Source organism: Martes martes, assembly GCF_963455335.1.
Source record: "Martes martes genome assembly, chromosome: 4".
Taxonomy (NCBI): domain Eukaryota; kingdom Metazoa; phylum Chordata; class Mammalia; order Carnivora; family Mustelidae; genus Martes; species Martes martes.
In genome coordinates, this window is record NC_137891.1 from 190,843,734 (window position 1) to 190,868,569 (window position 24,836).

Genomic DNA, 24,836 nt, shown 5'->3' on the forward strand with positions numbered 1-24,836 from the left:
GGCGGGGGCGGGCGGGAGCGCTGGGGCACAAAGGGCCTTTGTGCAGGAGGCCTGGGGCGCAGCCCCGGCTCCCGGGCAGTGACTCACGGGTTCCTCTGGTGCGATAGCGTCAGTTCTGCAGCAGCCTGCCCGTCCCACACGCCCCGCGCGGGGGTAGGAGGGACCCCCACCCGCACTGGCCGCCCCTCCGGGCTGCTGGGCTGGAACCTGGCTCTGAGGGGGGGCGGCGGCGCGGGCAGGAGCGCAGGGGAAGTGTCAGCCGCGCGAAGCTCCGCTTCTGAAGTAAAGCCCGTCCGGAAGCAGCCACTCGGCCTCCCGGCCCCGCTGTCGGCGGGAGGCCCTCCCAGCCCCGGCCCCAGCAGCCAGAGGGGGCGGGGGTTCCCTTGCGGCAGGGGCTCCAGAGCCAGGCCCTGGCAGGCACGAGGAGGCGGCCGGGTCCCTCCTCCTGCGGCTGGAGGGCCTGACGCGGGCGACTAGCTGTCGCGGGCCGGAGCCGGCTCCGGCCATCTATCCGTCCCGCCCTTTGCAGGATCAAGCGGGCGCCCGTGTCAGGGTGCAGGGGCCCCATGGGGGCTGGGCCTCCGAGCTCCGAGGATGCCGCTGGAAGGAGGGGGCAGGCCTCGGGTTGCCTTCTCCTCTAGTCGCCAGGCGGGGTCAGGCCCTGGGTCGGTGGGAGGCGGGGTCTGGGTGAGGGTCTTTGTTTACTCTGTGTTTACTCTGGAGGTCGGAGCAGGAGCAGCCTGTGGTCAGGCTCCCTCCGGTGGACAGAGCAGTACACTGTCCAGGCTGCTTTGTGGCCCCCGCTTCTCCCTGGCCTTGGGCATCACCCAGCTACACGAGCGCTGCTTGGCGAACCTGCTGCCTATAGCTGAAGGGGTCTGGGGCCGTGAGCGTGGGAAGTGCAGGGACGTGGGGCCAGGGGTACAGGGACACCTGTGCGTGGAGGCCGCTCTGGGCACCCCCCCCCCGTGGGCGGCTGGCCACAGATGTGTGTGGGAGGGCCCCTGACTGTCCTGCCGAGTGGCCACCAAGGGGCTGCCTCTTGCGTCCCCAGCGCTCCCACCTGCTCAGGCCTCCCCAGATTTTAGCTCTGGCTGCCCACCCAGCTGCCAGGGTCCCCTTCCTAGGCCGTGGGTGGGTGTGTTCTGGGGTGGCTTTCGTCTCCAAGCCCAGGTGGAGACTGCTCTGTAGAGACCCTGACCCTCATCACTTCCTGGGCTCCCCCTATGCCCCACTCCCAAGATGGCCTGGGTGAAGTCTTCAGGTCTGTGTGAAGGGGGGACGCAGGAGTTACTCGGTCCCCGTGGTCAGCTTCCGCAGAAGCCAGTCTCCTGAGAGCAGCTTGGCTGATGCCCTGCAGGGGCTTGGTACTCTCTCCGGGACCCCACCAGTCGGACAGGGTGGACGGACCCCTGGGCCCCTGTTGGTGCTCAGACTGGGGGCGGGGGCACACCTCTGCCCAGTCTTCGGATTTGCCCCCTTGAGGCTGGCATCAGGATACCCTTCCAGATCCCTGGGACCTCCAAACAGGTGCTGCTGGCCCTCCCCAGCCCCACAGAGCTGCTAATCTGTCCTGTTCTGGGCCCCTCGGGGTCTAGGGGAGGGTCAGGAGCTGGGAGTGGCCGCCCGCACTGATGGCCATCAGCCTCTGTGATCCCCAGCAACCCCAGGCTTGAGTTTCCTGGTCGCTGCAGCTGGAACAAAGGCCTGAGGTGTCGTCTCCCCTCCCCTCCCCTCCCCTCCCCTCCTCTCCCCTCCCCTCCCCTCCCCTCCCCTCCCCTGCCACCACTCAGGCCGCCCCACCCACTGCATAACCTCCAGTGGGGGAGGCTCAGGGTCCTTGGGGAGGAAGGGGTGGCCACTCCAGAGATACCCAGAAGAGGACGTTGCCCAGGGCATGCGGGCCTCAGGACCGATGGGTGGTGGGTTGCTCTGGGGTCTCTGAAGCCCTCGGTGCGGCAGGCAGGGGGTCAGCTGGCTGCAGTCTGGGAGGGTCGGACCGTCTGCTGGGGCTTCTTCCAGGGTGTGAGGGTCTGAAAGGGGGAATGGGGCGGGATGGGGAGACAGGGGTCAGGAAGGACTGGGAATGGGGCACGGTCAGAGGAGTTTTGGGGGTGAGTGGGACCAGTGGCACCAGCCGGGGTAGCCCAGGCTGGCAGTGAGCCCACGCTGGCCCTGAAGAAGCAGGGGAGCCCCTAGAGGCCGGGTGAGCGGGGAAGGGGCTATTTCAGCAACCAAGGCTGTGCGGAGGGTCCTCTGGGTGGGGGCTGGGAGGTGACCCAAGAGTGGAGGGCCATAGGGTCCCAGGAATGAGGAGTCCCCCAGGGCCTGGACTGCGACCCCTCGAGAGCCTCCGGTTCGCTCCGAGGCCAGGTCCTGGCGTTAGCACTGACACAGTCCTTCAGCCGGCTCCCCGGACTCAGGGCAGCAGAGGCAGCAGCCCTAACCTGGAGCATCCTTATTAGGAGGAAGGACAACCCAAGCCTCTCTCCTGACCAGAGCACAAGCACCCAGGAGCCGATTAGGGTGATTCAGTCTCCACCGGGCTACCTGCTGCCCCGGAGCCTCTGAATGTGGTGGTTCTCCACGCTTCTCTGGCTGTCCCGAGCAGGGCCAGATGCTTGGCCGTCTTGAAGCCCGTCTGTGGCCAGTGGCCGTGCGCTCCCTCAGCCCCAGACAACGAAAGGCAGTGGTCTCACAAGGGGAACCAGGTCCCGGGGTCAGGTGGGGGCTGAGGGGCGCACAGGCCATCCCTGTCAGACCCTGCAGACTCTGGCCAGGAGCAGCCGGCCCCTTCCTGCCACTGTAGGGCCCTGTCCTCCGGGCCAGGTGCTGGGCAGAGGGAGGCCCGCCCCGTGAGGCAGGGTCTGTGCTGAGCCCCGGGAGGCCCACCCGGCCAGAGGCGAGGGGCCTGTGATGCGCACGCAGCTGGGAGGGATGAGGGCCGGAGGGCACCTCCTGGCCGGTCTAGGGCTCAACCGTGAGCCTGTAAGCCCTGTTGGCACGAGGTCTCCTCCAGCAGGTGTGTGTCCCAGGGCAGTCACCGCACCGTAGCCACCCCACTTCAGTTCCTACCACGTCCCTGATCCTTCTCCACTCTTGCCAACTCTGCCCCCCAGGCTTTTAGGGGGCTTGGGGGGGCAGGGAAGGGGGTGGGGGTCTTGGCTCAGATCCGAGGGGGACAGGGCAGATGGTAGGGTGGCGCACCAGCTCCCATTTGCCACAGGGCTCAAGACTGGCCTCTGGGAGCCATGCTAGCCTCCCCAGCACGACTGTGTGGGCCCTTCCCGGTGCCCGGCCACCCTAGGGCGCCCTGCCTTCTCCGGTCTCTCTCTCAGGTCCCATGTTTCTCTTTTGTATTGGAATTAGTGACGTGATACATATTTTTATATTAAATTTTAAATTTTGAGATGATTGCAAATTTAATGCAGCTGTGACAGAGGTGCCACGCCCCTCACCAAGGCTCCCCCAGCGGTAGAGTCTTGCAAAACCACCGGATAGTATCACAAGCAGGACAGGGACATCCGAGCCAGATGGCGGTCAGCTCCACCCCCAGAACCCAGCCCCGGCTCCCTTCCACCTCCCCACCTTGACCCCACCTTGACCCCACCTTGACCGGCAGCACTGAGAACCGCGACCATTCGAGGATGTCATGGGAATGGCGGTACCCAGTATGCAACCTTTTGGGATGGACGTTTCTGGCATAATTCTCAGGAGATTCCTCCTGCTACGGCCAGGATTTCTGAAATTTCTCCCATTTTCTAGCCCTGGGACCTTGGCCAAGGCACTCAGCCTCTATGCCCCCATCTCTTCCTCTTTTCTCAGGAACGTCAAAGGGCTGTTGCCAGGGCTCTCCACATTGGCTTTAGGGGAGGGCGGGGCAGGATGAGGGCCCCCCCAGGAGGAGAGGTGTCCCCTGGAGGTGGTGCCGGATGCCCCATGCCCACCTGGTCCCGATGCCCTGCAAGGGTGGGCCCTGACGGCCGCTTGGACATACCAGTCTGGCTGGGAGACAGGTTAGTGGTCCTGTATCCTAAATTCCCATAGAAACCAGTCCGGTGGTCTGACTCCCCATCTCCCAAGAGCCAGAGAGCCTGAGCTCACCCCCTGGTCTATAGGGCACACACGTCCAGATGGTGGGGAGCCCTCAGTGGGTGGGAGGTACAGTGTAGGGAGGGTACCCCGACCTGGAGAATGCCTGCCAGACCGGAGGAGGGCAGGCTCTACCCACATGCCCTGGGGCCACGATAAGGTGACCCCTGAGGGTCCCTCTAGGGAGGGGCTCCTGGCCTTTAGCCCCAGCGTGTGGCCTGAATGCGGACATCACAACCACAGCAACGACGCGCCATCAGCCCAGTATCTGGTTGGTTCTGTCTTGAAATTTAATGATTTAGGTGGAACAATACGAAGTTTCCATTTCGGTCACACCTGGCTGCACACTGGCACTTCCCTGTGATTCACCCGAGTGCTTACACTCGGGGACCCCCTCCTCCAAAGAGACATGCCTAGATTTTTAGATTTTGTTACTAGGAGGTCTTGGACATCGGTGCCCTGCTTTCCCTTGGGTCCACTCCGGAGAAACCTGGAAGCCACAGCAGGACTGTGGATGCTGGGCGCGGGTGTGGAGGTCCAGCCTTGGGCTTGGAGCCTGGCTCTGCCGCTGGCATGGGGCCCCAGCCACCTGTCTGGTCTGTCCAAGCACAGTCTCCTCGTTTGAGAAACGGAGACACGCACATGCCGACTCGTCCCACAGCCCCAAGGTCAGACAGGACCTCCAGGTGAAAATGGCCGGCAGGGTCCCGTTCTGCTCACCCCAGGGTCCTCAAACCTGGACCCTCTCCTGAATCCTTGTCTGGGAAACCTGTTCACAGGGGGCAGTTGAGCCTGCTTCGAGGCAGCTAATCAGAAAGCCCACATTCACCTGACAATCACAGGCCCGGGTTCTACCTTCTAAAGACAGGAAAATTGCAACCCCAAGACCACCCCTTCTGGCCCGAGATGCCAAATTCTGGATATTCTACTTTTAAACAGAAATAACCCAAGCCTGCAATGACTGATTGTATCCCCAAAAATGTAAATTGAAACTTGAACCCCCCATGTGACGGTATTTGGAGCTGGGGTCAGCTGAGGTCCGAGGGTGGGCCTTCGGTGGGATTAGCGTCCCCGTACAAAGGGACACCGGGGAGCCTGCTCTGGCTCTCTCTTGCCATGAGGATGCAGCGAGAAGGTGGCCACCTGTGCCGCAGAAAGCAGGTCCTCACCAGCACTCGGCCCCGCGGGCCCTCTGAGCTGCCGGCCTCCAGACTGTGAGGAAGACACGTCTGCTGCTTCCGCGCGCTTGTCTGCAGGGTTCTCACCGCGGCCCAAGGGCACCAAGGCACCTGCTCTTAAAACCCACGGCCCGAGAACACAAAGGAAAGGCGATGAAAGCGCCAGTCGGAGATTAGCTCCCCGCGTCCTGCACTGCGCCGAAGCGGACGACAGACTCCAGCACCGGCAGGCGGCCCGGCGCAGGTACCAGAGGAGGGAAGTGCAGCATCACACACCGCTGCGCTGCCAGGAGGGCTCACGGCTGTCCTGGAGCCTCTTTATTGGACTTTTGTGATGACCACAGCACTCACTTTTCACATTTAATGGGAAAAAAGAAACCCTGATCTTCTGAAGATGCGTGAGTGGATGCGAGGCGGCCAGCCAGGAGGCTGCACGTGTTTTCTGTCTCCAAAAGGATGTGCCGGCCAGCAGAGCCTGTTTTCTTAAGACAGAATGTGGGAAACCGCACGCCGGCTCCGACGCCTCCGACGGCTCAGATTCTGGGAACTTGGGCCCAGAGTCTAAAACAACAGACGCGTGTGTGAGAAACGCCTGCCCCTGCATGGCCGCGAGGAAGCCTTTAAAGGAAAGTCTTTTCAGAAGGAAACAATGGGACTGACTTTTTGTGTGAACTGGGAAGAGAAACGGAGAGTTTTAGGATTCTTCCACATTTAAACACACAGGCAGTAACGAGTCTACAACTCCAGCTGTAAAAACAGACTAACCCACAAAGCCCAAGTTATGATAGAAAAGTCTTCCCTTAAATAATTTAAAAAGTACAAGACCCACACACTCGTACTTAAACTCTATCTACACAAATTTACAATATTTATACGTCACAGACTAACGCTGAATGACAGTTACCGGGAATTCAGTCTAAAGCAACGAAGACCAAGATACCATTGAAGCAGAAGAGTCCGACACACAGTTAAGTCAACGCCACGTGACCCAAGACATCAACACGGAACAGAAAAGGTAACCTAACCCCACAATCTGCAGCGATTTTGATAAAAGCCACTGGGTGCAACACACAGCTCGGCTGGAACATGCAAGGGCTGGAGGGTCAGTCCCGGCAGCCAAAGCTCTCCGGGCCGGGACTTCCCAGGTGGACGGTCAACACAGGGCGTGGGACGTCACATGATCCCCACCTCAGAACAAGTCCAGATTCTTTCCTTGGGGCCGGTGTCTGCAAGTGCCTGTGGGCTCCAGCCTCTGGCTGCTCTCCTCGCCCTTGGTAGAGGACAGCCAGGGGGGAGGTTGCGGGGGGCACCGTGCAAGCCACTCAAAGCCAGGCATCCTCCCAGTCTAGGCCCATGCGCGCTGAGATCCAGGGACAGGACCCTTCTGCCTGGACCTTATGTGTTGCCCTGGCAAGACCCAGAACAAGAGTGAGGCTCCACGGCGGCCCCTGGGGTGCACAGGCCTGGGTGCCCACCGGAGCTGCGACCTAGAAGCTGTCCACTGCTGCTCGCCAAATACGCCTGGCCCCCTGGAGGGCTGGGCTTATTCTGGGTGACTAGCCAGAACCGGTCAGCTGTGCCCATCTAAGGCCAGTGGGAGGGCCCCCAGGCCCCCAGTGCCTCTCGCTGCGGCGGCCACCTCCTGAGGCGTGTGTCCTGGCCTCCCTCCAGCGCCGTGCGACGTGCGGTAGGTCGGCTGCGGCTGGGCTCAGGGGATGCCCTCCTTCCTCTGGCAGCACTGCGACGGAGGCGCCGACCAGTCGTAGACGTAGGACAGGCGCAGCTGCACCTCCTGCTTGCACAGGCGGCCCTCCCGCGCCAGCGTCTGGTGCTTCTCCAGCATGTCCTCCAGGCTCTGCTTGTGCGTCACCAGGTACTGGTTGCTGCAGCCGCGGGACTTGTACTCGGTGTCGAAGCGCGGGTCGTGCTCGCGCTGGACGTCCACCGGCGCCAGCCAGGCGCCCAGCGACACGTCCTCGCTGTGCCACGCGCGCAGGTACTCCCGGCTGAGGCGCAGGTAGTGCACCAGGTCGGCCGAGAGCACGTAGCCGCCGCCCAGCGCGTAGGGCAGGTAGTAGTCACACAGCTGCCAGGCGGCCTCGCGCCAGCGGCCCCCAGGCTTGACGCGGCCGCGGCCCGAAAAGAAGCCCCAGTAGAGGCGGCGGCGACGCGCGGGGTCGCGCGCCCGCAGCTCGGCCAGCAGCGCGTCCAGCCGCGCGAACGAGTCGTCGTCCGCCTTGAGCACGAACTCGAAGGCCACGTGCTCGTCCAGCCAGGCCAGCATGGCCAGCACCTTGGCCGTGAGGTTCTCGTACGCGTCGCGCAGCGCGGGCAGCAGCAGCAGGTCGCCGTGCCGCGCCTGCTCGCGCTCCAGGGCGCGCCGCTCCTCGGCGCCCAGGCCGCCCGTGCCCACCGCGAAGCGCGCCCACACGTCGCCCGGGCTGCCGCGCCGCGCCGCCGCCAGCCACGTGCCGCGGACCACGCTGCGCCGCTCGGCCGCCCGCGGCGCGCTGGCCACCAGCACGGCCAGGAAGGCGGCGGCGCGCGCGGGCTCGGCGGGCGGGGGGCTGCGGCCGGGAGGCGGGCGGGGGCCGTCGGCGGCGCAGCGGGCCAGGTAGAGCAGCCCGGCGCCGCAGAGCGCCAGGCCGCCCAGGCCCAGCGCCGTCCGGTGCCGCCACGCGCGCCGCAGCAGCTTCATGGCGCGCGCGCGCGGGAAGCGCCCCCGAGGCCCCGAAGCCGGCGCGCGGGTCGCGTCCAACGACGGCGGAGGCGGAGGGCCGTGTGCTGCCCGTCACGGGTCCGCTCGTCACGTGGGCGCGCGTGTCCTTCTCATTGGTTGTCGGGGGGGGGTGGCGTCCGTGCGGCCATTTCCGCCCAGAGGAAAGATGGCGGCGCCGGCGTCGTCGCGGTGGCGTCGCGCCCGCGCGCGCCGTTCCCGGTCCGCCTTTTCCCGGAAGAAAGATGGCCGCGGCCTAGGAGCGTCCCGTCGGAGGCGTCACGGGCGCTCGGGCCCCGCTCGGCCGATCCTGGGCGAGGGGAGGGAGGCCGGTGAGTGAGGGCCCCGGGTCGGGGGCGCCGGGAGGCCTGCAGAGGCTCCCTCCGGCCGCTGGACCCTGGGCTCATGTCTTCTTTGCCCTCACCGACGGCTGCCGCCGGGAAACTGAGGCCGGGGCTGGCCGGTCGGCGGCGCGGTCGGGTGGATCCCGGTATTTACCAGCGAGCGGCCCTCGCTCGCCTCGTCCGCAGGAGGTGATCTGCTCGCTAGGACTTGGGGGAGATTTGAAGCCGTGCGTGGAGAGCCCCTGGCTTTCGGTTCGGCCCGTGGCCGTTGTTACCAACGCTCTCTGCGCGACTCCTAAGACTCCCAAGAGCGGCGACAGCGCCTTCAGGCGACGCGTTTGCCTTTCGATCGGCCAGGGTTGGGGTCGCCGGCACGGACCCCACCCGGGATGGCCGAGAAGTGCCGCCTGCACCAAGCCGGGCCCCTGGGTGGTGCTGCCCCCCTCCGCTGACGTCGCTTCTGGAGGACGGGGACTCCCGGGTCAGCCAGCCAGGCCCCTGGCCTTTGCCATGCCCGTCCGGGGGGCGAGGGGGAAGGGCAGGCCGAGGGTGAGGAGCTGGGCAGCTGAGGGGCTGCGTTTGTGCGCGCCCAGAGTCTCACCTGACGTCCTGGTATCTGCGCGGGTATTTTGGGGCTCCTTTTGTGCAGAACGTCCTGTCCTAGACCTGAAGATAAGTAAGGAGTTGACTTTGTTTTTTCAGGGAGCAAAGTACAGTGTGTTTGGACACGATACGTGTTTTCAAGGCCAGGACCAGCGAGGGCGATATTAGTGTCAGGGGAGGTCATCTTGGTTTGCGCAGCCAGGAGAGCTGGGGCGCAGGGGTAGGGTTCCACTCCCACAGGAAAGGAAACCTTGCTGGCCGCAGGCTTGTACAGGTCTTGGCCTGCGGCAGGCTGCGTGTCCTCCTGGGCCCACCTTAGGGGCAGTCCCACGGGCATCTCCTTGGCACCTGTGCCCAGCGTCTCTATCGGTTTAGTAGCCTCCGAGAGCTGCGTGCTGAGTCTGTGGGACCCTCGCCGGCCACCACTTACTGGTTTCTTCCTGGCCCGTTAGATCGAGTTGTTTCGGTCTTGAGACACATCCCCTGAGTTGTTCCCATGGGCCCTGTGTTTTTTGTTGTGCATTTTTGCGGAGCACTGACGTTTTCAGGAACACACGTGTTGCGGTGTGGCAGAAACCCCTGTACAGGTTCACTGGGTTGTGTGGACAGTGTGACAGCTGCTGGGATGGTGGGGTGGGGTAGCGTGTGGCGTTCCAGTACGTGTGATTCAGGGCAGTCCAAGCCCAGAGGACGTCCTGGGGCAGCCGGCAGGCTCCACACAGCTGGAAAGAGGGATGTGCGCTGCCCTGTGAGGATTGCTTCGTCTGAGGAATGAGACAGATGAGTTCGGAGAGCAAAGTCTTGTTGAAAAACCCAGATAGTGGTCAGGTTTGGAGACCAGCGCGTAAAGGTGTCAGCTGGCAGGTGAGTAATGCTGTGCGGGAGCAGCAGGTTCAAGAGGAAGCGCCAGATAAGCAGGGGGTGAGGGGGTGGCATCCGGCCCGCTAGAGCCCCCGTCCGGTGCTGTGTGCCCTCAGGCCGGGGTGTGGTGGCAGTGCTGCTGGCCAGCACTGACCTCTGCTCTGTCCGATGTGTGGCCCTGTGCTTCCTTCCATGCCCCAGCTTGGCGGCAGGTGGCACTCTGGCCTGTGGCGAGCACGTCCACGGCCACCACCTTTGGACCCTGGGAGCAGGTGGGTTTCCCTCTGCTGCTCCTTTCTGTGAAGACGGCCGGAGGAGGGGGGCTCAGCTGCACCTGAGAGGACCCCCGGTGTTTGCCAGGCAGACAGACTATGAGAGGAGCGGGTCATGGAAAGGGCGAGAAGGAGCTGGAGTTCCTTTTGGGAAGTGTGGAGCGTGAAGGTCCGTAAGAAGCCAAGCAGGGACCCGGGTGGGCGGCCGGGCCATGTTCGGGCGCCAGCCAGAAGGGGATTCCAGGCCATTCCAGAAGGGCATCTGGAGGAAACTGGAAGGTGTGAGGGAAAACAGGTGGGCCCAGGTGGAAGGAGCCAGATGTGGGAGAAGGCAGGGATGGCCAAGCGTTGGGCACGAGTGCATGTGGCCTTGGGATCCGTACCGTGGTCGAGTGGACAGAAGGGCGGCGTGGTTTCCTTGTTGCTGGGCCCCAGTGCGCCAGGGATGACAGACTTGCTGGTACTCCCGTGTGAACGTGTGCAAGGGAGTGTGTGCATGTGCACATTTATGGGTATGTGGGTGTACACACGTAGGTGTGTATGTATATGTATATATGCACACACGCGTATGTGTGCATGTATATCCATGCGCACGTGTGCATACGAGTGTGCGTGTGTGTACTTGCTGAGTGTGTATGTGTGTGTGTGCATGTGTGCACCTGCAGAGGTCATTGAGAAGGAAAGGTAGGAAAGGGCTGGTGCCCTGCTGGGTGGGTTTGGGCATTTGTTGGCGCCAGGCCCGGTCGTCACAAAGCCTTGGGGTGAGAGAGGGGCTTCCTGTTTCGGGGTGGACACAGGCAGCGAGGCCAGGTGACTTAGCCAAGGTCACGGAGCTCATAAATGCTGAGTTGGGTTTGGAGAGTGAGTTACCATGACTCTGGAGCCCGTCCCGATGGCACGGGGGATGGAGAGAGACTGTTCCGGGAATGCCCACTGTGGGCATTGGAAGGGGGGAGGGTTAGTGGTGCTGGGCAGCCCCTGAGGTGGGCATCTTTGGAAAAGGAAACGGTGTGTCCAGGGTGTATCTTGTAAACCAAGAACTTCCATCTCGTGTTGGGAAGTAGACGGCTCTCTAGAGAGGTACCGGCTGGCGCGCCGTTGGACGGCGGCTGTGTCTTCTTTACAGACGTGTGATTGCATGCTGGAGCCCTCTGCAGTGCCTGGGGTGGTGGGGAGGCTGTGACCCGAGGCCTCACTTCCTCACCTGCCCCGCCCCTCTCTCCCCAGCTCCTGGCCGCACTCGCAGACCGTCCTGCAGTCCGGACCCAGGGCGGCCATGGCGTGCAGGCAGGTCCCCCTCGGCGGCCTGGCTCCTCACTGCCTCTGGCTCTTGGGGGTCATCCTTCTGATGGATGTGTCTGCCCGGCCTGCCAACCACTCATCTGCTCGGGAGAGAGCCGGCAGCAAGGATGAGCATGAGCTCCTGCCCCCGGACCACCTGAACGGGGTGAAGCTGGAGATGGACGGCCACCTCAACAAGGACTTCCATCAGGAGGTCTTCCTGGGGAAGGACATGGACGGGTTTGAGGAGGACGCGGAGCCACGGAGGAGCAGGAGAAAGCTGATGGTCCTCTTCTCCAAGTAGGCGCCCAGGCCTGGGGGGCCGCTAGAGTCTAGCTGGCGTGTGCTGGGACCGAAGCTCACGCAGGCCGGGTGCTGGGCCTGGGCAGGGCCCACAGGTCTCGGGGGGCTGTCTGCCCAGCACAGGCCTGGTGGGGTCCAGGCTCCCAGGGTATCGGGGGCATGGTAGCCCAGTCATGTGCCAGGACCCAGGATTCACGGTGCTCGGTTCCAGGAAGGAGACTGACAGGAGCTCCTGAGCTCCTGGCGGACGGTGTGTAGAAGCCAGAATTTGGGCACTGGTGTCCCTGCCAGTGGGCCTCCCGGTGGGCGGGGCTGGATGACGGGTGCGCGCTTGAACGTGTGTGTACGTAGGTGTGTTAAGTCAGGCACATACGTGCTAGTCTGCACACGTGTGTGTGAGCCACTGCATCCGTGGGCACTGCTAATTCACATGTGCACACGCTTGCATCTACATTTGCTTCTCCACCGAGCCGTCTGTAGCCATGTACGAAACGTGACTGTGCTCTGGCGTCACAGCTCTGGTCCCGTTCCAAGTGTCTGGGTGTGTCGATTTGGGTTGACGGGGCCGCCTGTTGTGAGCAAGGGCGAGGGCCGGGTCTGTCCTCCCCGTCGGCCCCCAGACTGTGGGGAAGTGGTGCTGGGCTGACCCGCCCAGCGAACGGCCTTCCCAGCCATCCCCGCTGCCCCCTGACAGCTCCGGCGTCACTGTTGGGCAGAGCGCGTCCCTGTTCATGATGGTGGAGCCCCGCTGGCCACCCTTTGATCCGTCTGTCAGTCTGTCCTGTCCCGTCCCGGGTTCTAGAGGCCTCGCCTGACGGCGCGCCTCTGCCCGCAGGGTGGACGTGAACACAGACCGGAGGATCAGTGCCAAGGAGATGCAACGCTGGATCATGGAGAAGACGGCGGAGCACTTCCAGGAGGCCGTCGAGGAGAGCAAGGTGCACTTCCACGCTGTGGACCCCGACGGCGACGGTACTGCCCACCTCACCCTCACCCGGGGGAGGGAGGCTGCCAGCAGGAGGGGGCGGGGTGCGCAGAGGGCAGAGGAAGTGCGGGCCTGGGCGGCGGGGCCGGCGGGGGCCTGGGCGGGGCCACTCCTGCCTTTCTGTACTCCCCGGTAGGGCTGGCTCATTGGCAGGGTCCGAGCACCGCGACCTCGCTCTTCCTAAAACCATGTGTTGCGGAACAGCCTAGCAGCTTGGCCTTCCCTTCCAGGCCACGTGTCGTGGGACGAGTACAAGGTGAAGTTTTTGGTGAGCAAAGGCCACAGCGAGCAAGAAGTTGCGGAGAAGATGAGGAACGGGGAGGAGCTGAAAGTCGACGAGGAGAGTGAGCGCCGGGCCGTGGCGAGCCTGGGGGGGCCTGTGGTCTGGGCCTCCCCGTGGGCTGGAGCTGCCGGGGAGGCTGGTCTGTGGGCGAGGACAGGGTCCTGGGGGGCTGCGGTGAGGCCGGTGGGGCGCGGAGGTGGGCGGGGTCGGCCGGCCGCCGGGCGGAGCTCTGCCCTCCCAGTAGCCTGGTGCAGGAGGTGTGAGGCCTCCCGCAGGGACACCAGGGAAACTCCCGGGCTCGTGTGCTGCGGCGGCGGCTAGCGGCTGGATACCGCCTGGGCCCCTAACCCAGCGGGGCGGCGGGTTCGGTATGCCGCCTGTCGTGTCCTGTCCTTCCTCTGTGTGCTGGGTCACCGTCCCCACCTTGTCCCGTCGGGTCTTCTCCGGGAGCCTGTGGGCGCGTGGGAGTTGCTCTGCGGCATCTTTGCCCCCGGGACGCGGTAGGGAGCACGTCCCACGTCTGCGAGGCCAGCATCCTGGTGCTGGGAGGAGAGGGCCCCCTGTGCTTCGGGACGGCAGCTGCTGTGGCCCCGGGGCCGCACGTGCTTCCTGCTGCTGGGCCTTCCTGCTTCCTGCTGGGCACTCCTGTCTGTGTCGGTGCTGCTGTTTCGTGGCCCAGATCCCTCTGTCCCCATAGGTTGTTGTCATACTTTCTTTCTGTTTGTGTTTTCCTGCGTGTCCTTAACCCTGATTCCCTGCCTGCCCTTCTGCACGTAGGGGAGTGACTGGCCGCTCTAACCTTGCAGCCTGGGGTCTTCAGATGATTCCGATTTTCTTTTTTTTTTTTTTTTAAAGATTTTATTTATTTATTTGACAGAGAAAGATCACAAGTAGGCAGAGAGGCAGGCAGAGAGAGATGGGGAGGCAGGCTCCCCGCCGAGCAGAGAGCCCGATGCGGGACTCGATCCCGGACCCTGGGATCATGACCTGAGCCAAAGGCAGAGGCTTCACCCACTGAGCCACCCAGGCGCCCCTGATTCCGATTTTCTACGCAGGCGATCATGACGTCTGTGAACACGGACTGTCTGTTTCTTCCTTCCCAACTGTCCACCTCTGATTTCCTTTTCTTACCTTGCGTTGGCTGGGACTCCAGTACGGTGCTGGGAAGCAGTGGGGAGGGGGCATGTTTTTCTTGTTCTGATCTTAGAGGAAGAGCGTCTGCTTTCTCACCATTAAGCTGATATGAACTGTAGGTTTTTTGTAGGTGTTCTTTGTCCCACGGAGGACATTCTCCTCTATTCCTGGTTTGCTCAGAGTTTGAATCATGAATGCCTATTGGGTTTTATGTCATGCTTTTTCTGCGCCCGTTGATAGGATCGTGTGATTTTTCTTCTGCCTGTTGGGATGCTCATGTTAACTGATTTTCAGATGTTGAACCACCTGTGCACCTGGGATGAGTCCCACCTGGTCACGGTCTGGGATTCTTCTTACGTGTTTTTGGGTCTCATTCGCGGATCTTCTGTGGGCCACGTTTGCACGAGATGCCCTGGTCCGTAGGACCCTTTTCTTGCAGCGTCTTACAGTGTGTGCGGCGGCAGCTTTCCACCTGTCCCCCTGGGGGCCGCCCGTCACAGGCGCCTCGTCCCTGTCTTACACCTTTGTTGCTCGTGCTCAGTCTGTTTATGGCGCACACGTGACCAGCAGCACCAGACCCCAGTCCTGAGCAGCACGGATGCCCTCGGGCACCGGCCGGCCTTCCCCAGTTCTCCGGGACGCCGTCCAGGATTTCACTTCTGTTCTTTTGAAAGCCTGTGCCTTGAATGTGATTATTTTTTCTGAAATGGTTGTCTGCCTTTCTCGCATCTTTCTCCGTTTTGCATTTCCATGGTCTGTCCTGTCGTTCCAGCATTTGGAAGCATCAGGGGGTTCTGGGGGGCCTCTGTCCTCCTGCCAGTGTGGGGCATCTGGCAGCAGCCTCTGCGGTGGCTGCTGGGCATGGGCTGCCGGCGCTCTGTCCCTGGCTGCTCTCGGGAGCTGGTCTGTCTTCAGCACCTTTCCTTCGGGTGTGCCTGGGGTCAGGACCCGTCCTTTGGGGCATGAACTCCCTTGCCTCAGCCTGCCTGTTGACTCCTTCATCTCACTCGTGTTCAGGGCTCCTCATTCCTTCTTTTGTTTGGATGGGGCGAGCAGATCTGGGCGTCGGAGGTGAAGAGCAGTGTTGAGGGTCTGGGAGGCCCGGGGAGCGCAGGTGGGCGCTGAGGCTGTGTGCCTTCCTGGGGCTCATGGGGCTGCTGTCGCCAGGCACCGCAGACGGGCTTGTAGGGCTTGGTGGCAGCCTCCCTCCGGCTGCTGGAGCCGCCCGCGTCCCTGCTTGTGTGTCCTTCTCTTTATGGAGAGCCGCTGCTGGTCTCAGCACCCACTTAGGTCTCCAGTGAGCTCGTGTCGAGGCCCTTGAGCCGCTGGAGCCACATGGACCTTCCTCTGTCAGGCGCCATGGACAGACACAGAGTCTGGGCCTGTCCCCATGCGTGGCGGGCAGGAGCGCCGCTTGCTGCCACCGTCCACTAGGTGGGTTTGCCATTAAAAAGTAGGTCACCACGGGATCTCCTGTGCATCAGAAGGCGCTGAGGCTCGAGGGAGTGGGTGCTGTGTGGGAGGCAGCCGTGTCCCTGTTGCGATGGGCCAAGGACTGGGCGCCCCTGTTCCCGGAGGCTACGGTGAGGGCATGGACAGATCTCCGCGCCTCGGCTCTTCCTGCTCGGCCGGCCTCCACCGCTCCGCCCCGTTGGAGCCCTGGACCGTCACGGCGCCTGTGAGGCTGTGGGGGCAAGCTCTGGGCCCCACTCCCCATGCCAGGCCTTCCCACGGAGGGAGAGTGGGGGCTGCGCCAGAGTCTGTGGGGACGCTTGAGTCATATCTGGAAGCCGGGTTTTCCTCCAGGGCCCTGCCCTCTGTGTGTGGCGCGCGTGCAAGAGGTAGAAAGGAACGAGGTGTGCTTCGCTCCTGTAGGGGCAGGGCGAGTCCGCCCACCCGGCGCTTTCCACCCCTCCCGGGAGCAAACGGCAGCAGTGAGCCGAGGCTGGGGCTGCACGGGGCGGGGGGCCGGGGGGCTGTGCCTGTGTGTGTCCGGGTGGGGGAGGAGTCCGTGTCTTAGGGGGTCTGGGTTTGTTACACGGAGGGGGTCGGCACCTGTACTTGGGAGGGTCTGGGTCTGGCGGCCTGTGCACCATCTGCCTCCCTGAGGAGGCCTGAGGGCTGAGCTCTCCGTCGAGCGGCAAGGCCCTTGGCCTCACTCACCAGTGTCCTAAGCCAGCCTTCCCAGGCGGCACGTCTCAGAACTTCTCAGGTGCAAGCAGGTGTCCTGGGTCCTCACGGGGATGCCTCTCTCAGCACAGGAAGTGCTGGAGAACCTCAAGGACCGCTGGTATCAGGCGGACAGCCCCCCCCCAGACCTGCTTCTGACCGAGGACGAGTTCCTGTCATTCCTGCATCCTGAGCACAGCCGTGGCATGCTCAAGTTCATGGTCAAGGAGATTGTCCGGGACCTGGGTGAGGCCTGGCCTGTGACCCTGCCTCGGGGGGAGGGGGGGAGGGTGGCGGGCTCCCTGCTGGTGGCTGGGCTGGAGGGCGGAGCCTACTGTGCCCCTGCAGCAGTGCTCCTGGCAGGGGTCGGCCTGGGGGTCTTGGAGGGTGTGGGGCCACACAGTGGTGTGGGGCGGTCAGGCCTTGTCCTGGGCCATCTGGCCTCGGCCAGGCTCTAGAGCAGGTCAGGTGAGACGCACCTAAAACAGCTTTAGGCTAAAATTTAACACACTGAAAATTTGGCAGGTAACCTCTTTTGGTTGACTTTCTTCTGGGTGGGCCCAGGTGGCCCCACATCCACGTGAAGTCTGAGTGTTCACTCCCCTGTGCTGCAGACCAGGACGGCGACAAGCAGCTCTCGCTGCCTGAGTTCATCTCTCTGCCCGTCGGCACAGTGGAGAACCAGCAGGGCCAGGACATCGATGACAGTTGGGTCAGAGACCGAAAAAAAGAGTTTGAGGAACTGATCGACGCCAACCATGATGGGATCGTGACTATGGCTGAGCTGGAGGTGAGTGCAGGTGCCTGGGGGGCACCGCCCTCCCCCCACTCTGAGTTCGGGCCCAGATCCCCAGCCTTCCAGGTGTGCCTTAGGCAAGGGGCTGTGGTGGAAAGGACGGCAGTGTTGGCCCGGCTGCTCGTTGTGACACTTTGTGGCACCTGGAGGTGGGCTCCCCACGCGCAGGGGAGGGGGAGTCACCGGGCAGCGTGGTCACCTGTGGTGCTTGGGCCAGTGAGGTGCTGGCCTGCCCCCAGCCAGGGGGCCTGGGATGCCTCGGCCTCTTCTGGCTCCAAGCAGCCACTCCCCAGTGGGCAGCTGGTGAGATCTGGGGCGCCTGGGGTGCAGGCAGGCCGCGCTGGAATCATCTTCCCCCGAAGCGTTTCTGCCGGTGCCGTGTGGGTGCTGTGTGGGCTTGTTTTTCCCCGTCGCTGCATGACTCATTGTCTTTGCACCAGAATTCTCTGATCCCTGTTGATAGCTGGCGCACACATCTGCTTCGAGCATTGAACGGCGGCTCGTTGAGTCCGTGTCCATGCTTGTAACCGGGCATCACGTGACCCACGGGCAGGCTCCCGCAGCCACTCAAGGCTATTTGCCCTCCGGCCGGTCCCTTCCGGGAAGGAAGCATCAGGAGTGCCCTGAGGAGGACGGGAGGCGGCGAGTCTCAGGCACCACATAGGCAAAGGCTGTCTGGCCCTGAGCCACTTCCAGCCTGGTGTCTGCCTTCCAGAACATTCCAGAACATGCCCACATCCCCTTCTTGCTGCTTCTGTACTCTTAGCGCATGGGGTGTTTTAAATAAGGCATTGCTTTCTGAGGCTGGTGACAGGGTCAGAGCCGTGCAGATACTACCCTGAGGCCGGAGGCGCTGACCTCGCTGACAGGGCATCCGTGGGGGGCAGGGGCATCTGCCTGGCGGTGGTGGGGGGTGTCTCACGGCCTCGTCACCAAGTGTGGACTTCTGGCGCCATGGTGGAGCTGAGACTCGAGGTCGATGGCCCTAGTGCTGGCGGGGAGTGGGCGCGCTGGGGAGGGCCGTGGTGGCCGGGGTTCGCGCTGACCCCGTGCCCGGAACCACCATAGGACTACATGGACCCCATGAACGAGTACAACGCTCTTAACGAGGCCAAGCAGATGATCGCCATCGCCGACGAGAACCAGAACCAGCACCTGGAGCCCGAGGAGGTCCTCAAATACAGCGAGTTCTTCACGGGCAGCAAGCTGATGGACTATGCCCGCAACGTGCACGAGGAGTTCTGAGCCCGCACGCGCCCCCCCCCCCCGGGCTCCCCCCGCCCCGGGCCCGGCCGCCGCCGGCCCAGCCTTGCCCCAGGTGCGCTTGAGCGGCCGGCCCGGGCCGGTGCCGCCGTGGGCCAGTGCCCCCCGCGCGGGCATCTCACTTCCGGGCACCGGGCGCCTTGGGGCCCTGCGGGCTCACCATGCTGCGGGGAGCAGCGCGGCCCCTGCCCCTTCCTCGCTGGCATTGCGTTGGCATGTGCTCTGCTGGGGGCCCGAGCCGGCCGCCGGGGGTTCCTGCCGCGACGTTCCGTCTCCGAAAACACAAACACTTGTGACGAGAATCTCACTAATGTACGTTAAGATAGAGTTGCCTTTTCCTTCTAGCTTCATTTCTTTGTTGGAAAAAAAGCTCATAAAATGATTTTGGAACGTTTGTGGCCAGGTGGCTTCCACTCAGTGCTTTTGAGGTGGGTGATCTGGTGAGAACAGAGGGTTTGGTCAGGCTCCTGCCAGGCCCCTGGGTGGGGCTGCACAGGAGGGACGCGCTTAGCGGTGGGGGGGTCCGCGGGGGCGTGGGAGCCCAGGGTCTGGAGCGTGGCGCTGAGGCGAGACCCCTGGGAGGTGCTGGCTGGAGAGGGGTCTGAGGACCAGCCCTTGGAGCAGGGGCTGGGGGGAGAGTCCCCTCCGCGCTCCAGCCGGGCTGGCTATGGGGGAACAGAGCAGAGGCGCCCAGGGGACCTGGAGTCTCACCGAGCCTGTGGTCAGGGGCTGGGAGGGCCTGAGAGCCTGGGGACAGGCCGGGGCTGTTGGTGGAGGTCCCACCAGACCTGTATTTGTCCCAGGCCCTTTCTGGAGGTCAGCCGTGTCCAGTGCTTGTCTAGCATGTGGGGACAGAGGACACTGAGCTGTGAGGGGTTTAACAGACCGAGGGTCCCTGACCTCACGTGCCTCTGAGCTGCCGCCTCCAGCCCCTGCCCCTGCCCCCTCCGTGCTGGGCATCCCCTCGGGAGCCCTGAGCTGTGGGCTGTGGCGCCTCAGTGTGTCCGCTCAGGCCTTGGAGGGCCCTGCTCAGGTGGGGGCTCCCGCCCGGTGGGCAGAGGAGCCGCCTTGAGCTGCCCTCATGACCTGCCCTTGCCACAGGGATCCGCTTCCGAGCAGCGTGGGGTGGGGATGCTGTAGCGGAAGGAGGGCGCGGTGACACCTGTACCGGGTTCCCCGCAGACGAGAAAGACTTCAGAAGGGCTGGGAGTGTGTGGTGGGAGGGGGTCCCCACCGTGGCCAGCCCACGTGGGTGAGTTGGCAGGGGTGTGGGCGACGTGCTTGGCGGGTCAGCGTGAACAGGGCCCTGGTTCGTGGGCCAGGTGGGCAGGGCCCCGGGCGGCAGGGACCCGTACTGCCAGAGGGCAGGCAGCGCCCACGTGGCCCCCAGAAAAGGGGAGGGGCACACGGGGGGGGGCACTGCCCACCGGACGCCCAAGTGAGCTCAACCTCAGAAGCTACAGTGCTCCTGATTAAAAGAAAAAAAGATTCTTGTCCCCATCTATGGAAGACGGGGGTGCGCGCACACACACGCACCAGGCTGCCTGACGCCCCGATCCCCTCCCCTGGTGGCCCCCTGGCTGCTGGCAGAGCCTGCCTCTCCCTCCCCCCGCTGTTGTGGGCGGGGGCCTCATCCGTGGCAGCCTTGCCCTGCTGGGCCGGGGAGGAATTTCCCACAGGTGGGCCGCGGAGCTCAGCTTCCTTACCTGTCGTCGGGGAGTCAGGGAGGGGAATTTCCAACTTCTCCCCTGCTCTCCTCCCCGAGAGGGGCCCTCTGTCCGAAACTTTGTGAATTAACTGGTGTATGGTTAATTTCATCTCAAGGTTATGGTTTGAAGAGTACCAAAAAACGACCCAGGGCAGCCTCCCCTGCCCCCAGGACACCCAGTGATGTCCGAGCTGTGCGTGAGTGTTCTTTCCGCTCTCCACACCACAGCCCTGCACACGGCCCTCCCCGCCTGCCCTGGAGCCACCTGGGGCTGTGTCCGAGGGTGCCATGTGCTCCAGGGGGCCATCCGGTGGGTCATTCTGGTCTCCACTGTCACATGGTGCTGTGGGGACACCCTAAGCCCAGCGTGGGTGTGGGATGGGCTGGGTTGGCCTGGCCACCAGGGAGGACACAGAGCCAGAGTGGGTGCAGAGGGCACCCCCCACAGGAGCAGCCGCACACATGCCACATGCACACATACACACAGGTGCACACGTGCTCCTGGCATACTTTGTACCCAGGGTGCAGAGCAGGTGCTGTCCTAACAGAACACCGGGGACGACTATCTCCCTGTCCCGGGGCCGGACTTCTGAGAGCAAGTGTGGGCAGGGCTGCACTCGTCCGTCGTCCTCACACAGTCTCCTGCACTGTCCTGGGGTCTCTCCCAGAAGGAAGCCAGCCCTTTGGGATCAGGACCCCCCGCCCCCCCCCCCCCGCCTGTCTAAACTTGACCAGCAGCCTAGAGGCCGCACCTCCAAACAGCCACATGGCGGGTCAGGGTTTCAACGCGTGAATCTGGGACACCTGCTGCGCTCAGACACACTGAGCAGCGCAGCCCTGCCTCGCACTGCTGTGCTTGCCACGTCTGCCTGCACACCTGCCGCGCTCCACACGCTCGCACGCTCGTCCCCTCTGAGCTCTTGACCACTGCCTCTGTCTGAGCTGGTTTTGGACGCCTGGGCCAGGGACTGTGCTCTGGAGTTCGGGGCTGCTCTCCCCTTGAGCCGGTGCCCCGTGGAGGGTCCGGATGGTGTGAGGCCTGTCTCCTGACACAGGGTGCTGCCTCAGTTTACCCATGTGCTCTGTGCACCCCTTTGCTGAGGGGGTGAGAATTGCCATGTGTGTAGCCTTTTGTCAGGGGGGAGGGTTGCAGGAGCAGACAGCTGCTCCTCAGGGGTCCGACCTGCCCTCCAGAGGGAGAGTGGGCGCCCAGAGGGAGCGAGCTTGTGGAGGGATCTGCTGGCCAGAGCGGGAGGCTACCCATGTGCCCAGCCCAAGGGGCACCATGTCCCTGGTGAGGTGGGGCGAGGGGGCGTCCGGTGTGGACAGTGGATGCAGACTAGACGTGCTGGCCCCGCCAGGGGTCCAGCGGCTGCGGGTCCTCACTTTGGCCCCAGGTCTGCGAGCCGGGTCGGCACCCCGCTGCTCGCTGGCTGAGCCTGAGGTTAGTGGGCGTATTTGAGGCGAGGAGGGCCCAGGGCAGGAGAGAAGCCCGCAGCCTGGGGGTTGCTGCCCAGACTAGCCGCCTTCTTGCCACCAGCCCAGGTCAGGGGTCCCCTGCCCTTCCTGGGCCTCCTTCCTCCTGGTCCCCTCCTCCTCTCTCCCTCCCCACCCCTCCCCCGCAGCCCTTATAGCCACATCCTGCAAGGAAAAACCCCAGACTCCTGCACCGCCCCGGCGATGAATCCTCGTCTCCTCCTCGTGCAGGCCCGGCGGCCCCGCGGGCCTCCCTCAGCCCTCCTGCTCTTCGGGCTCGTGCTGGGGGCTGCGGCCCGGCTCACCTGCGTGGGGGACGCCTACCCCAAAGACGGCAGGTGCTGTCAGGACTGCCCGCCAGGTGAGTGGCCTGGCCACAGAGCTGGGGAGGGGTGCCTGTGGGGCCCTGGGACAGGAGGGTGGGGTCCTAGGGACGGGACACACACGGGGATGGGGGTTGGGGAGAGGGGAACAAGCAGATGGGGTCCCGGGACACGGGGGTCACGGGCCAGTGGACTCGGGCTGACAGAGTGGGTGACCGGCAACCAGGCCCAGGGCCATGGGCCGCCAGGACTGAGGCTGGGGAAGCTGAGCCACTCTGAGTCCGGCCTGCGTCCCGCTGCAGGCTACGGGATGGAGAGACGCTGCAGCGGAGGCCAGGACACCGAGTGCCGCCCTTGTCTGTCCGGCTTCTACAACGAGGCCACGAACTATGAGCCCTGCAAGCCCTGTACCCAGTGCAATCAGAGTGAGCGTCACCCCGACCGGACCCCAGACCCCAGAGCGAGTCCCTGCGCCCCGCCCGGGCGCTCCCAGGAGGTCCCCATAGCCGCAGAGACAAACCCCAAACCACAGTGGGGCCTGCTGCACCACGGGGGGCCCCCTGGGAGCCCCTCCCTCCTCCCAGGGAGGGGGGCTGAGGCCACGGGGAATCAGGCGGGAGCACGTGCCTGCCGGCCGGCCTTCGCAGGCAACAAGAGCCGGGTCTGAGCGCCACCGAGGGTCCTGCTGTGGGCCTGACGGAGGGTGGGAAGGGAGGCTGGAGCCACCCTGGGCGTGCCTCCCAAGGGCCACCTGGCCGGAAGGAGTGTGGCATCGGGGGACTGGAGAGAGCCCGGAGCCCCGCGCGGCGGGGAGGGGGCTGCTGGCCCAGGAGCCCCCGGCCTCCGTCCTCCAGCCTGCGCGGCCGCCCGGCGGCTCTGCCGACCGTGCCCGCCTCCCCTGACCCCCCCCCAGGAAGTGGGAGTGAACCCAAGCAGAGATGCTCCCCCACGCAGGACACGGTCTGCGGCTGTAAGCCGGGCTCCGAGCCCCGGGACGGCTTCAAGCGTGGCGTCGGTGAGCCCCGGGGTGGCGGCGGGCAGCGTGCGCGCCAGAGGGCGGGGTCTGCGCGCCCGCGGGGTCCTGGGGGCTGGCAAGGGAGCGCGTCTTCCACATCACCTGCTGTCACTTCCCGCTGTACCTCCCACCCCCACGGGTCAGACCGAGTTCGAGTTCCTTTCCCCCAACAAACAGGCCAGGCCGAGAAAGGCGGGGGGCCCGGTCCGGGCCAGTGGGTGGAATGTGGGCCGGGAGGCGCTTCTGGAGGCTGTGGTGGGGGAGCGCCCAGCCCTCCGGGACTAGCCCCCAGCAGCAGCAGCGTCCCGGTCCCCGAGGCGGCGGTGAGGAGACCGTCCTGCTGTCTTTGTTGCAGACTGTGCCCCGTGCCCACCGGGACACTTCTCCCCAGGGGACGACCAGGCCTGCAAGCCCTGGACCAAGTGAGTGGCCTGGGAGGCTCCTGGCCCCTGTCCCTCATGACCCCTGGCCCCACCATGCTGCCCGCCGCCTCAGCCCTGGTCCAGCCTGGCTGCTGGGTTGCGTGAGGAGTGTCTGACTCTGTCCCAGGCCCTGGGAGACCCTGAGAGCCCGCCTCATCCACAGCTGGGCCCTCCACGGTAGGGGTGGGAGGAGAGCAGTGTGGGCGGCAGAACGAGGGGAAGTGGGGAGTGAGGGTGTGGGGCAGGGGTCCCTGGGGGTTGTGGGGCTTGGGCAGGGTCCTTGGCCTGTCCCCTGGCTAGGAGTGGGATGCTGCCTGACAGGACCCGGGGGGATCTGACGCCCGTTGCTCCCCACACGTCCCTGGTCCTGCCTCAATTCTGGGTCCTTCCGGGAGGAGTTGGTTGGGGGTCGGAGGCTGCGGCCTGAACAGTACCCCCTGCCTTTGTCAGCTGTACCCTGAAGGGAAAGCGTACGGTGCGGCCAGCCAGTCAAAGCTCAGATGCTGTCTGTGAGGACAGGAGCCCCCCGGCCACGCTGCCATGGGAGACCCAGGGCCCCCCAGCCCGGCCCCCCACCGCCCAGCCCACCACAGCCTGGGCCAGGGCCTCCCAGGAGCCTTTCACGCCCCCTACAGAGCCCCCCAGGGGTAAGGGGGGGCCTGGCCTCCCCCTAGCAGGGCAAGGAGAAGGGGGGTAGGGAGAGAGGGCGGGGGTGGGGGTGCCCTCTGCCCTCCTGGAGGCCCTCTGGGGCTGGACCCCTTGCTCTAGTGGACCCCACCCCAGCAGGCCCCGCCTCCCCGCAGGCCCCCAGCTGGCTGCTGTCCTGGGCCTGGGCCTGGGCCTCCTCGCTCCCGTGGCGGCCGCGCTGGCGCTGCTTCTGCACCACAGAGCCTGGCGGCTGCCCCCCAGTGAGTACCCCGTGTGACCCCGGCCCGAAGGCCTCCCACACACAGCGGGCTGTGCCCCTCCCCCACCTCCTGCCTCTGCTCCTTCCCCTCCTCAGGTGGAAACAGCTTCCGGACCCCTATCCAGGAGGAGCACTCCGACGCCAACTCCGCCCTGGCCAAGATCTGAGCCAAGACTGGAGCAGCTGGTGCTCCCACCCCCGGCTGGGGGCCCCGAGGGCCTGCTAGACACGGAGGGGCTTTGGGGCGCCCCCACGCGCAGGCCACCGTGTCCCATAACCCCCCACCCCGCACCGTTTTAGGTGCTCCTGGCCTGCGCCCAGGGCTCTGCTACGTATGCCGTGCATACTCCCCGCCCAGGGTGGTCCCCCCAATAAATGACATTGGCGAACGTGGGTCTCCGACTGGCTGCCAGCGGGCTGAGTGCCACACAGCCACGGCGGGAGTGCAGGGGCCAGGCCCACTCTGGTGGGAGAGGCCTCTCCAGCCTCGGCAGGGGTATGGGACCCCCTCAGAGACCCCGGCACCCCTGTCCTCACCCCTTCTCTGAGCACGTCCCGGCTCCAGACGGGGGGCATGTAGGCCACATAAATGTCCTGGGGGGACCGAATGACCCTGCAGCGTGTTGGCGGCATCCCGGAGCCACTTCTCTGAGCCCCGCACCTGGGTGAACAGGCCCTGGGCACCCCCAGCGAGCCCACAGCTCC

At 64.6% G+C, this 24,836-nt stretch overlaps 3 protein-coding genes across 4 annotated transcripts; 2 read left to right on the forward strand and 1 right to left on the reverse strand.

The window, feature by feature from the left end:
* Window positions 1–5,549: 5,549 nt before the first annotated feature.
* B3GALT6 (beta-1,3-galactosyltransferase 6) lies at window positions 5,550–8,109 on the reverse strand. The gene has a single exon (XM_080800870.1). The coding sequence runs from the start codon at window positions 7,966–7,968 to the stop codon at window positions 6,979–6,981; it is 990 nt and encodes a 329-aa protein (XP_080656996.1). The 5' UTR covers window positions 7,969–8,109; the 3' UTR covers window positions 5,550–6,978.
* Window positions 8,109–18,674, forward strand: SDF4 (stromal cell derived factor 4). Its single transcript, XM_080800869.1, has 7 exons — window positions 8,109–8,318; window positions 11,294–11,647; window positions 12,486–12,622; window positions 12,866–12,979; window positions 16,309–16,467; window positions 16,836–17,011; window positions 18,086–18,674. The coding sequence occupies exons 2-7, from the start codon at window positions 11,343–11,345 to the stop codon at window positions 18,260–18,262; spliced, it is 1,068 nt and encodes a 355-aa protein (XP_080656995.1). The 5' UTR covers window positions 8,109–8,318; window positions 11,294–11,342; the 3' UTR covers window positions 18,263–18,674.
* A 2,770-nt stretch (window positions 18,675–21,444) lies between these two features.
* On the forward strand, window positions 21,445–24,518 carry TNFRSF4 (TNF receptor superfamily member 4). Of its 2 annotated transcripts, XM_080802582.1 has the most exons (7): window positions 21,467–21,825; window positions 22,090–22,212; window positions 22,701–22,802; window positions 23,158–23,224; window positions 23,675–23,871; window positions 24,028–24,132; window positions 24,228–24,518. In XM_080802582.1, exons 1-7 carry the CDS (start codon window positions 21,669–21,671, stop codon window positions 24,296–24,298), a joined length of 822 nt encoding a protein of 273 aa, XP_080658708.1. In that variant the 5' UTR covers window positions 21,467–21,668; the 3' UTR covers window positions 24,299–24,518. The 2 variants fall into 2 exon arrangements, with proteins under 2 accessions (XP_080658707.1, XP_080658708.1); XM_080802581.1 differs by lacking the exon at window positions 23,675–23,871 and having other exon boundaries at window positions 21,445–21,825.
* The last annotated feature ends 318 nt before the right edge of the window (window positions 24,519–24,836 follow it).